At 46.5% G+C, this 13,564-nt stretch overlaps 1 protein-coding gene across 5 annotated transcripts in view; it reads right to left on the minus strand.

Moving 5' to 3' along the window:
• The window catches only part of rgs3a (regulator of G protein signaling 3a), a 191,626-nt gene that overhangs the window by 148,285 nt on the left and 29,777 nt on the right, over window positions 1-13,564 (minus strand). For all 5 annotated transcript variants that reach the window (XM_055659929.1, XM_055659931.1, XM_055659928.1 and 2 more), the window contains 3 exons: window positions 12,243-12,293; window positions 10,096-10,154; window positions 7,503-7,597 (listed from right to left, as the gene is read on the minus strand). In XM_055659929.1, coding sequence (XP_055515904.1) covers window positions 7,503-7,597; window positions 10,096-10,154; window positions 12,243-12,293 — 205 coding nt within the window. The remainder of the gene's footprint in view (window positions 1-7,502; window positions 7,598-10,095; window positions 10,155-12,242; window positions 12,294-13,564) is intronic.

A 13,564-nucleotide genomic window follows, 5' to 3' on the forward strand; every position in this document is an offset into this window, starting at 1 on the left:
TGTGTTCGGTTTCAGTCACCCTGCTCAGGGAATTATGTTGTCAAGCTGGAATAGGTGCGGAGAAGATTGACAAGGATGATGCCAGGATTGGTGGGCCTGAGGTTATAGGGAGAGGTTGGGCAAGCTAGGACTCTATTCCTTGGTGGGCAGAAGGATGAGGGGTGATCTTATAGAGCTGTACAAGATCACGAGGGGATTAGATGGGATGAATGCACAGGTGCTTTAGCAATTGGATGTGCAAACACACACACTCACGCATGTAGATAGGCATGCCCCCTTTAGAGAGTTGGCAGCATGTTTTAGAAGGAAATACACAAAGTGCTGGAGTAACTCGACGGGTCAGGCAGCATCCGTGGAGAACATGGATAGGTGACGTTTTGGGTGGGGACCTCTCCAGAGATGCAGCTGTGTTCCTCTAGCAGTACTCTTGCGGTACTTCTTTGTAAACTAGCATCTACAGTTCCTTGTATCTCCTGTATACTTTAGAAATACATGAACTACTTCAAAGATCTTCAGAAAGTTAACTTTCGATTTATAAGAGAAGTTTGATTTCTACTGTGGCATCCTCAAAAATACTTGCAATCAACATCAAACTTCTTCGGTTTTCATGTGCATCATGTTTTTGAAAGATTAGACTTTACACTTGAAGTACAGCATGGCAACAGGCCCTTTGGCTCACTGAGTCCCTAGTGAGTCACTGAGTCACGCAGACAAGTGATCGCCTGTACACTAGTACTATCCTACACACTAGGGACAATTTACAGAAGCCAATTAATCTACAAATCGGTACATCTTGGCCAGTGAAATTCCTCTTATGTTGCAAAACATACTTGGCGAATAAAATCTGATTCTGGTTCTGATACTGATCTATGAAGCGTGGGAGGAAACCAGAGTACCCGGAGTAAACCCACGCGGTCACAGGCAGAACCTGCAAACTCTATACAGACAGCATCCGTGTAGTCAGGTTCAAACCCGGGTGACTGGGCGTTGTAAGGCAGCAACCCACATTTTATTGATTTAATTATTGAAATGTTGCCTCTGTGTAGACTGCATTGAATAAACCGATCTAAAGCTAGCCAGAATACAGCAGAAGCTCAGTAATGGCCTTTACAATATTAAGCATAGATCAGTGGAAGAAATCTATGCTTAATGTCATGAAGGCCAGATGCTTTCATCGTGAAGGGAGAGAGTCTGGGCAGAGTTAGCAAAGTTTGAAAAGTAAAAAGAAGCGGTTTTATTAATGTTGAATGAAATAAGGCTAGTGATATCAGATAATAATGAGGGAAACTGAGAACAAAGACTCGGGGGAAGAGGGTGGTGGGGAAACCAATATTTGAGCTGCAGAATATGATGAGCATTCTGGGTCTTCTTAATAGGCCGAGTTCAAGGATATATAATATAGAACAGTGCAGCACAGGAGCAGGCCCTTCAGCCCACCATGTCTGTGTTGAACATGATGCTAAAACCAACCCTCACATGCCTGAACATAATTCATATCCCTCCATAACCTACTTGTCCATGTGCCTATCTAAAGGTTTCTTAAATACCACTGTCATATTCTTTTCAACCCCACTACACTTGGTAGCACGTTCCAGGCACTCACCACCCTGTGTGTGTAAAAAACCTGCCCCACGCATCTCCGTTAAATTTTGTCCCACTCACCTTAAAGTTATGCGCTCTAGTCTTTGATATTTCCACCCTGGGGAAAAAAGGTTCTGACTGTCTACCCTATCTATGCCTCTCATAATTGTATGTACTTCTATCAGGCCTTCCTCCAGCCTCTGACATTCCAGGGAAAATAATCCAAGTCTGTCTAACCGCTCCCCATAGCTAACGCCCCCAAATCCATGCATCATTCCGGTAAATCTCCTCTGCACACTTCCCAAAGCATCCCTGAACTTCCTGTAGTGGGGTGACCAGAACTGCACGCAATACTCCAAACCTGGTCTCACCCAAGTTGATCATGACTCTTGTACTCATTTACGAAGGTGGTGATGTTGATGGGAAACTGAGCTTAATAACGTCAGCCTGTTTATGGACACGGACTTACACTTCCGGAAGATGTCAGAACGATACAGCATGCAGAGGATGCAGTGGGGGATGAGGAGAGGGCAGGGTGGTGCATTGCAGGTTACTGCACAGGGAAATTAAAACACTGAAGTAACCAAGATAATGTTTCTGGTAACACAAAGTGTAGCTAGCAGAGAGAAGTATGTGGGAGAGATATTTGAGAACATAGAAAATAGGTGCAGGAGGAGGCCATTCGGCCCTTCGAGCCAGCACCACCATTCATTGCGATCATGGCAGATCATCCCCTATCAATAACCCGTGCCTGCCTTCTCCCCATATCCCTTGACTCCACTAACCCCTAGAGCTCTATCTAACTCTATGTGTCTGGAGCAACCAAGGCCTGGAGAAGGTGAGTCTTCGGAGTGTGGGAGGAAACCGCTGCGCCACCGTGCAGAGGTGAAGATGAGCGTGTGAGGGAGAAAATTCCAGGAAGGATATACGGGATTTAAGGTGAATGTTCAGAGATTCGGTTTACGGTCAATGGGCCGAATATATGTAGGAACAATATAAGAAAAACCTTTCTTTTGTGAAGCCGATAAAAAGTCATCAGTCTGAAATATTACACTATTTTTCCTGCAGACACTGTTGAATATTTAACTGTAAAAAATGTTTTATTACCTCTCATGGAATTGGACTCCAAACTACACGGCATTTTCTCACATAATAATACAGCCATGTAATACAGGATGTAACAACACTGCCCCCTTGTGACAAGAGTTGGAAAATGAAAAGATGTTTGATGATGGAGGTCACATTCCTATGTGGCATCATGCTAAGATTCTAGCTGAGAATTAGAAACCAGAACTCCACCATGACAGCAACACCTCACTGTGCCTCAACAAGGCCACCAGCAAAATCAAGGACCAGTCTCACCCCAGTCACTCCATCTTCTCCCCTCTCCCATCAGGCAAGAAGTTACAGAAGGTACAGAAGTTTGAAAATGCACCCCCAGATTCAGGAACAGTCTCTTCCGAGCTGTTATCAGGCAACTGAACCGCCCTCTCAACAGCTAGAGTTAGGGTTGCCAACTGTCCTGTATTAGCCAGCACACCCCATATATTGGGCTAAATTGGTTGTCCCATATAGGTCCGCTCTTGTCCCATATTTGACTGTTACTAACCTATTGACTCCCATGGACTACACTTCTTCCCACCCTGCTTCCTGCAAGGACTCCATCCCCTACTCCTAATTCCTCCACACCAGGGCATCTGAAATGTCCTCATTCTTCAGGGAACGGGGGTTCCCCTCCTCCACCATAGATGAGGCTCGCACCAGGGTCTCTTCCATACCCCGCAACACTGCTCTCTCTCTCCCCCCCCCCCCCCCCCCCCACTCACAACAAGGGCAGAGTCCCCCTAGTCCTCAACTTTCACCCCACCAGCCGTCACATACAACAAGTAATCCTCCGTCAGTTTCGCGACCTCCAACGTGACCCCACCACTCGCCACATCTTCCCATCTCCCCCCATATCTGCCTTCCGCAAGGACTGCTCCCTCTATAACTCCCTTGTCAATTCTTCCCTTCCCTCCCGTACCACCCCCTCCCCGGGCACTTTCCCTTGCAACCGTAAGAGATGCAACACTTGTCCCCTTTACCTCCCCCCTCGACTCCATTCAAGGACCCAAGCAGTCGTTCCAGGTGCGACAGAGGTTTACCTGCATCTCCTCCAACCTCATCTATTGCATCTGCTGCTCTAGATGTCAGCAGATCTATATCGGTGAGACCAAGCGGAGGTTGGGCGATCGTTTCGCCGAACACCTCCGCTCGGTCCGCAATAACCAACCTGACCACCCGGTGGCTCAGCACTTCAACTCCCCCTCCCACTCCGTATCCGACCTCTCTGTCCTGGGTCTCCTCCATGGCCAGAGCGAGCAACACTGGAAATTGGAGGAACAGCACCTCATATTCCGCTTGGGGAGTCTGCATCCCGGGGGCATGAACATTGAATTCTCCCAATTTTGTTAGTCCTTTTGTTAGTTGGATGAGGGTGCCGGACTTTGCGTCGCCCTGGCCAAAACTCCTCAGCTGGCCCGCAGGCTGGGCTTTGTGTGCCGTCCAGCACCCGGGCCAACTCATCCTTCACCCAGCCACGGCCGAATTGCCATCGGGAATTTGTCCCGTATATTGACTTTTTGTCCCTTATTTGGGAGTGAGAAAGTTGGCAACCCTAGTCAGAGTGTGGTCCTCACCTCTCATCTACCTCGTTGAAGACCTTTGAACTATCTTCAAGCCAAGTCAAAAGAGTTTATTATCATGTTTATTGTCATTATCTTTAATTGGGCTTGAATGTTATATCTTTGCGTTAAATGTTGTACCCTTTACTGTTTATCTGTGAAGAGTTTGACTGCATTCATGTATGATCCTTCCACGGACTGGATAGCACACAAAGGTTTCTCACTCTACCTCAATACACATGGTAACAATAAATTAAACTAAACTAACACTAAACTCAGTTTAGTTTAGTTTAGAGATAAAGCGTGGAAGCAGGCCCTTCAGCCCACTGAGTCTGCGCTGGTCAGCGATCACCCGTACATGAGTTCGATCCTACACAGTGGTGACAATTTACAAAAAACAATGAATCTATGAACCTGCGCATCTTTGGGATGTGGGAGGAAACTGGAGCATCTGGAGAAAACCCATGCGGTCTGGGACTGTGGTCACTGGGAGAACATGCAAACTCCACACAAACAGTACCCGAGGTCAGGATCGAGCTCGGGTCTCTGGCGTTGTGAGGCAGCAGCTCTACCCACTGTGCCATTCCTCCAGCAGATTGTCTGTTGCTCTGGAATCTTCCTTATTTTAGTTGTTCACAGATTTTAGACGCTACGAAAAGCAAATTGCCCAAGCACAAAAACTTCAAGCAGAAATGTATTGGTTCAATAAATAGTCTTGTTCCTCAAACATATCAACATTTTCTTGCAACGATTAAATGTTCAAATTCAATCCAAACACTTGCACATTTTGGCAACATCCAAAAACTTGTAAATCATTCCCAAACACCAACAATTACTTAATTAAGAATAAACATCTTCCCCAAACAACTGGCACATGTTTAGTTTAGATATACAGCGGGGAAACAAGCCCATCAACTCACCAAGTCCACGCCGACCAGCGACCACCCGTACACTAGCACTATCCTACACACTTGGGACAATTTACAATCTTTATCAAAGCCAATTAACCTAGAAACCTGTACGTCTTTGTAATGTGGGAATAACCAGAGCACCTAGAGAAAACCCACGCGGTCACAGGAAGAACATACAAACTCCATACAGACAGCACCCATAGTCAGGATTGAACCTGGGTCTCTGGTGCTGCAAAGCAGCAAATCTACCGCTGCGCCACCGTGCCTTCAAGTAAACCCTCTACAAATCCTTTAACATTCTATCGATGGATTAAATGTTAATCTGCTTTAGCCGATTACCACTAATCTTGTATGCTTTTAACATCTCCTAGATAAGCCTCTTGCAAACTTTATTATAGATCTTTAGAATATACAGCTAGACAATACCTCATTTACTCGAGCAAAAAGACACAAAGTGCTGGAGTATCTATGCATCTTTGGAGAAAAACGGATAGGTGATGTTTTGGGTCAAGACCCTTCTTCAGAAAGATACTTCGGTTTTCAGTACCTTCTGTGGAGCATATACTAATGATGTGCATGGTTCAAAATATTTACTTGTCTGTCAAACTGATGAAGGGACCCGACCCGAAACATCGCCTATCCATGAAGGGTCCTGACCTGAAACATCACCTATCTCGGTTTCCCAAGGTGCTGCCTGACTCACTGAATTATGCCAGCATTGTGTGTTTCTTTCTCAAGTTTTCAGCATCTGCAGGTACTTGTATTCATTGACTTGTCTGCTAAACATTTTTTAATGTCTCACACTTCTCATAATTCATAATTTTTTGGTAACCAAGAGCAAATCTAATTATTATCTTGCTCAGTATCAAACAGTTAGGGTTGTCAACTGTCCTGTATTAGCCGGGACATCCCGTATATTGGTTTGTCCCGTACGGGTCCGCCCTTGTCCCGTATTTGACTGCCACTACTCGGGTCGAGGAGACTGCCGGGTCGGAGCGCCGCGTCCAGCCCCGCCTCACCCGTCCTGACGTAGTGCAGCCCATGGAGTGCAGCAGCAGAACCTCGCCTGTGGCCCCGTCGATCTGCAGCCCGGCCAGCTGTCCAACCTTCAGACCTTCGCTTACCGCTGCAACCACCACTCATGGCCGATCATCGGTTCATGAGTTGGATGGGGCACTGGACTATGCGCGTGACATTGCACGGTCCGGGCTAAAACTCCTCAGCTGGCCCGCCGGCTGGGCTTTGTGTACAGTCTAGCACCCGGGCCAACTCATCATTCGCCCAGCCACAGCCGGGTTGGTCAAAGAATTACCGTCGGGAATTTGACCCTTATTTTGACCTTTTGTCCTTTATTTGGGAATGAGAAAGTTGGCAACCCTACATACAGCAGCTTTTTGTAAACAATGTAACACAGTATTTCAGATAATGGTCAATCTTTGGTTGAGACTATGATGGGATTAGTTGATTTTTGGACAATAAGAATCAAGGGAGTTGGGGATGTCTAGAAATTGAGGCACGGGTAGAAGATGAGATGAGATATTGGATGTTGAAGAATGTCAAAGGTAGTGTTTCACTGGCATGTGCATCAGCAACGGAACAATGGAATTCGTACTTGCAGCAAGCAGCACAGCATGCGTGCCAACACAGTATGCATAGAAAACATAATAAACAAAAACAAAATAAACATCATAAACAAAAACTAGCACAGTGGCGCAGCGGTAGAGTTGCTGCCTTACAGTGCCCGAGACCCGGGTTCGATCCTGACTACAGGTGCTATCTGTACGGAGTTTGTACTTTCTCCCTGTGACCACGTAGGTTTTCTCTGAGGGCTTCGGTTTCCTGCCACACTCCAAAGACGTGCAGGTTTACATTTAATTACCTTGGTATAAATGTAAATTGTCCCTCGAGTATGGGCCCTTCAGCCCACCGAGCCCGCAACGACCAGCGATCTCCGCACACTCACACTATCCAAGGCACACTAGCTAGGGATCATTTACAATTATACCAAACCAATTAAACTACAAAACCGTACGTCTTTGGAGTGTGGGAGGAAACCGGAGATCCCGGAGAAAACCCATGCAGTCATAGGGTGAAACATGCAAACTCCGTACAGACAGCTCAAGTAATCAAGATCAAACCTGGGTCTCTGGCACTGTCGGGCAGCAACTCTGCCACTGTGCCACTTTGCCGCCATTACAAGGATCTGTGCTTGGGCTACAACTAATCACCATCTATATCAATGAACTGGCTCGCTTACTGTAAATTGATTTGATCAAACATTCAGAACAATTGCAATTTTAATCACAGCCATGACTTACAAGAACCAGTAACAATATACAATACTCACAAACTAAAATATTCATGAAATACTGGGTTTTTGCAATCTGGCACAGTTTTTGTCTTCTGTCTGCTTCTGCGATCGCTGTCAGGTACCACAGACGACTGCAGGGCAAAGAAAAAAGAAAAAGTGACTTAAGCGTTATTGAATAAAAATAATCAAACTGGTACTGCGAGTTGTGAATCAAACGAGTTGTGAATCTGTGGAATTCTCTGCCACACAAAGCAGTGGAGATCAATTCAAGAGAGAGTTAGATTTCGCTCTTAGTGCTAACGGAATCAAGGGATATGGGATAAAAGCAGGAACAGGGTACTGACTTTGGATGAGAAGCCATGATCATATTGAATGACAGTGCTGGCTCGAAGGGCCGAATGGCCTACTGTATCTATTTTCTATGTTTGTTCTTCTATTTTTATAGTGGCGTGCGATATCCCAAAGGACATTCATCACTAAAGTGCTTTTGAAGAGGAAGCAGGATTCCATAGTAGGGAGACCTGATAGACGTATATAAAATGATGAGAGGCATAAATAGACAGTCAGAACCTTCTCCCCCTCCCCTCCACTGAGGATGAAAATGTCAAACGTCAAGAGGGCATAGCTTTGAGGTGAGAGGGCCACAGTTTAAAGATGTGCGGGGGATATTTTTCTGCACAGAGAGTGTTGTGGGCCTGGAATGCGCTGGAAGGGCCGTTGTGGAGGCAGATACGATAGTGGCATTTACAAGGCTTGTAGATAGGCACACGGATATGCAGGGAGTGGAGGGATATGGACCATGTGCAGGCAGATGAGATTAGTCCACATTAGCACCATGTTCGGCCCGGATATTGTGGGCAGAAGGGCCCATTCCAGTGCGCTACTGCTCTATATTTTACGAAAGTCAGCATTCAATTTACAGAAACTTAGATCCCTCTAATCGTAATCTGACAAAACTAATTCTCTAACTTCAGGTAGCTCTTTCTTTCTCTCTACATCCACTTCACCTTCCCAGATCTCCCACTAGTCTTACTGTCTCCACATACATTCTTTCTTTGTCCTGCCCACTCCCCTGATATCAGTCTGAAGAAGGGTCTCGACCCGAAACATCGCCCATTCCTTCTCTCCATAGATGCTGCCTCATCCGCTGAGCTACTCCAGCATTTTGTGTCTACTTTCGACTTTACCAGCATCTGCAGTTATTTCTTAAACAAAAATCATGCATCATCTACAGCTTAGTGATGCTGAATAAGGAATGAATGTTAGTCAGGATATCAATGATAACACCTCTGTCCCTCTTCAAAACTCTGCCAATCGCAAGCTGAACTGAAGAGAGGGTATGAGACAAAAAATAACACAGTGCTGGAGTAACTCAGCGGGTCAGGCAGCATTTTTGGAGAATAGGTGACATTTCAGGTCGGTACTCTTCTCCAAATTGATTGGACCAATATGGTCCACCCAACTATAGTTACCCAACCAGATGCAACTAAATTTAAAGTAGCTCTTTCTTCCCAATAACCCTTTCTGGCTTAGGCCCTCCCTTCATCACCTCCAGTTTAAATTCCATTTGAAATATTTTGGAGGACCAAGAAACCAAGAACCAAGATTATGGTCGGGGAAGGTAAAGCTGGAAGAGAGGTGATGGCAGGTTTGGAGGGAAGGCAAATCCTGGCAAATGATAGGTGGAACGAGCTGCCAGAGGAGGTCATTGAGGCACGGACTATTGCAATGTTCAAGAAACAATTGGACAGGTGCATGGCTAGGACAGGTTTGGAGGGATATGGACCAAACGCAGGCATGGGAGTAATGTAGATGGTGGTTAGTGTGGGCGTGTTGGACCGAAGGGCTTGTTTCCATGTTGTATGATACTATAACCATTACGGTTTGCTGTACTCAAGGAATTAAAAAGCATAAATTATAAACCAAGGGCTAAATAGTTTAATTTCATATAGACATTTAAAAGGTTGGCTAAACACTTATTTTGGGAAGAAATACCAAGAGGAGAGGTGGGAATCCTGCATAATGAGTTCAGAGATACAGCATGGCAACAGGCCCTTTGGCCCACCGAGTCTACACCAACCAGCGATCCTCCCACATTAGCACTGTCCTACACACACTAGGGACAATTTACTAGGCGACTCTTTAGGCGACTGCCAGGGACTAGTTTTAATGGAATTCACCTACGACACCTGGCGACAACAAAAATTGTCTCCCCCGTCTCCGAAAAATGTTCACCATGTTGAAAATGTAGCGGCAGTCGCCTGTAGTCGCCCAAAAAAATCGCCTAAGTGGGACAGGCTCGTTACACCAAGCCAATTAACCTACAATCCTGGACGTCTTTTAGAGTGTGGGAGGAAACTGAAGATATCGGAGAAAACCCCACGCGGTCACGGGGAGAACGCACAAACTCCGTACAGACAGGATCGAGCCCAGGTCTCCAGCGCCTCAAGCGCGTGTAAGGCAAAAACTCTACCGCTGCGCCACCGTGCAGCCCTTACACTGTTGATCCATCCAAGTGATCTCAGGACAACCAATGCAGTAGATGTAGGTGATCAACTCTAAAATAATGACATATACAGCTTAAATACAAAAGATCCTCTACGTGGAAGTGGTTTGAAAGCATTCTCACCTTTATGTAAGCATCGCAGGCATGATATTCTTTCCCCATAAGCCCTTTCGCTTCCATAACTGGAGAACAAAACGTAGTGACACCATTATCTTTCAGAACAGATAAAAGAGCCACGGCTAATGTGACATTCAATTAAAATTAAACTTCAAGAGGAATGATCAACTCAAGTTGATAACTTTAAGTTGATATTTTTTGCAGACTTTACATTTTGGGACCCCAGCATAACATTTATGTCCAGACAGCAGATTGCTGAACCATTGATCCAGACACAAGCTCGATTCCCATTAAAGCAATTGTGTAATTTACATGCAAGGAATGACTAGTCCCAGTAATGGTACCCATGTCAAACACCAATGTCCTCTTGGGAAGGAAACCTGCCATCCACATCCAGTCTTGTTGCTGGACACCTCCGCTCAGTCTGCCTAAACCTACCTGATCTCCCGGTTGCTAAACACTTTAACTCCCCCTCCCATTCCCACACTGACCTTTCTGTCCTGGGCCTCCTCCACTGTCAGAGTGAGACCCAGCGCAAATTGTTGGAACAGCACCTCATATTTCGCTTGGGCAGCTTACACCCCAGCAGTATGAATATTGAATTCTCTAACTTCAAGTAACCATCTCGCTCCTTCCCTCCCCGTTCCTAGTTCTCTGAACAGTCTGACTGTCCCCCTGATGAAATTTTATCTTTGTATACTTCCTAGTCACCTTCTCCTAGCTAACAATGACCTATTCCACATTTCCTTTGAGCTCTAGGATGTCTCGTTTTCACACCTTACACTTCCTTATCTCTGTTTCTCCCTGTCCCGACTCTGTCTGAAGAAGGGTCTCAACCCGAAACATCACCCATTCCTTTTATCCAGAGATGCTGCCTGTCCCACTGAGTTACTCCAGCATTTTGTGTCTATCTTCGGTGTAAACCAGCATCTGCAGTTCCTTCCTGCACTATGTAGTCTTGTTCAGTTGCGTTTAGTTTAGAGAGACAGCACGGAAACAGGCCCTTCGGCCCACTGATTCCATGCCAACCAGCAATCACTGCACATTAACACTATCCGACACTCATTAGGGACAATTTACATTTATACCAAGCCAATTAACCTATAAACCTGTACGTCTTTGGAATGTGGGAGGAAACCGAAGATTTCGGAGAAAACCCACACAGATCACTGGGTGAACGTACAAACTCCGTACAGACAGCACCCGTGGTCAGAATCGAACCTGGGACTCTGGCGCTGTAAGTCAGCAACTCTACCGCTGCACCACTGTGCCGCCCAACGATTGTCTGCACGCAAGTCCAGACCAACAGGTGACTCCTCAATTCAGCAAAAGCCAGAGATAGACAATAAATGCAAGCAATGTCATAGAATCATAACGCACAGAAACAAGCCTTCGGCCCAACTCAACCCATCTGACCTAGTCCGATTTGCCTACAATTGGCCCATGTCCCTCTAAACCTTTCTGATCCACATATCTGTCCAAATGTCTTTGAAATGCTGTTATAGTATCTGCCTCAACTATGTTCTCTGGTAGCTCATTCTAAAAAGCTACCACCCTCCATGAGAAAAGGTTGCCCCTCAATTTCATGTCAATTTTTTTCCGTCAGTCATCTTAAACATAACCCTCTAGTTCTTGATTCCTATCCCAATAGCTGAGACCCTCGAGTCCCGGCAACATCCTTGTCAACCCTCTCGGCACTCTTTCCAGCCTGATGGCATCGTTTCTATAGCAGGGTGACCTAAACTGAACAAAATACACCATCTGCCAGCCTTTGTAACCGACTAAATATTAACAGCTACCCATCTTCTGTGGCTCCACACTTATTTGACCACGTCGCTACTCTTTTGCCATTAATATACTTATCGCGAAAGAATGAATTATTTTAAAATAAAGAAACAGCAAATCCATGAACAATGAATGCATTGTCTGTCTTTACATTTTATAGAATCACAAATTTACAAGTTCTACTTATCAACGAGAAACATTTACAAAAATTGCCTGCGATATTCAGTCTAATTTATTGCCGCCTGTACCGAGGTACAGTGCAAAGCCTTTGTTGCGTGTTAACCAGTCAGCGGAAAGACTATACATTATTACAAGAGCCGTCCACAGTGTACAGAGGGGGAGGGGGGGGGGGATATTTCCAGACTTACTGTGAACAGCAATCGCCCCATCTTGAAGATGAACCGATAGCTTCAGCTGCCCTGTGAAGAGACAAGAATGAATTATTCTACAATATTGTCTGTTTTAGTCGCGATGTTTGACCAACCATTCACGTGAAAAAACTTAACAGCTCTTAAAGTATAGATGGCAGAACAAGGAACTGCAGATGCTAGCTTGCACAAAAGGACACAAAGTGCTGGAGTAACTCAGCGGGTCAGGCAGCTTCTCTGGAGAAAATGGTTTCAGGTCGGAACTCTTCTTCAGACTGCTCCATTCTGCAGAACCATTCTTCTGACAGGCTTTGTAGAGGTCTGAAAACCGTGACCTCCAGGATCAAGAATAGCTTCTTCCTAACTACAGGTGCACAACCTTTTATCCGAAGATCCAAATAACGAAAACCTCCGAATAGCGGACATTTTTTCAGTCCTTGAAGAAAGGTCCTTGAAGACGTTCACCGAGGGCGGCCCGCAGAGGTGACAGCGGAACCTCCGGTCGGACCTCAAAGAAAGGGGAACTAAATCCCCATTCATAAAAGAGAAGGTGAGGGTATATAGCGCGGGAGGGTTAATAATTGACAATCTGCTGCTGCCTGCCCGCTGAGTTAAAAAGTTCCCATGGTAGACTCACGATACACAGTGTATCGTGAGTCTTGCGTGGGAACTTTTTAACTCAGCGGGCAGGCAGCAGCAAATTGTCGCTCCCTTCAGTTTCACCCCACCTACACCCCTCTGCTTCCCGGCCATGTGTGTGACTCCTTCCCTCCCCTCTCCAGCTCCCCGCTCATTGCACCGGCGCGGGGGCTTTGCACTGTCTTCATGTTGGAGCCAGTGCCAGTCACCGGAGACGTCAGGACCAACGGGACACCGACCCCCAGGCCCACCGCAAGCACGGAGAAACCTGAGACCCACAGCCAGCAGCAGCCCAGCCCCGTTCCAATTCCAGAGGAACACGCTCTCCGCTGTCCCCGTAGGGACAGAAGCTGATGGCCCGGGCTGTGGCGTCTCCGGCCACCCCCCTGTACAGGAGCTGAGACTGGGAACTGTGGGGTTGTTTGCAGTTGCAGAGGGTGGGGGCAAGGGCGGTACAGTTCCCAGTCTCAGCTCCATTCCAGGGGGGTGACCGGAGACGTCAGGACCAACGGGACACCGACTGCAAGCACGGAGATCCCGGAGCCTCACAGCCAGCAGCAACTCTAGTCCAGCCCCGCTCCAACTCCAGAGGAACCCGGGTTGCGGATGAGGGGGCGCAGCTCGGGCTGTGGGTGAACTGCCACTTGTCGCTGTAGCGGCGCATCGGGGAGCGGGTTCCTGTT

This window comes from Leucoraja erinacea, chromosome 31, assembly GCF_028641065.1.
Source record: "Leucoraja erinacea ecotype New England chromosome 31, Leri_hhj_1, whole genome shotgun sequence".
Taxonomy (NCBI): domain Eukaryota; kingdom Metazoa; phylum Chordata; class Chondrichthyes; order Rajiformes; family Rajidae; genus Leucoraja; species Leucoraja erinaceus.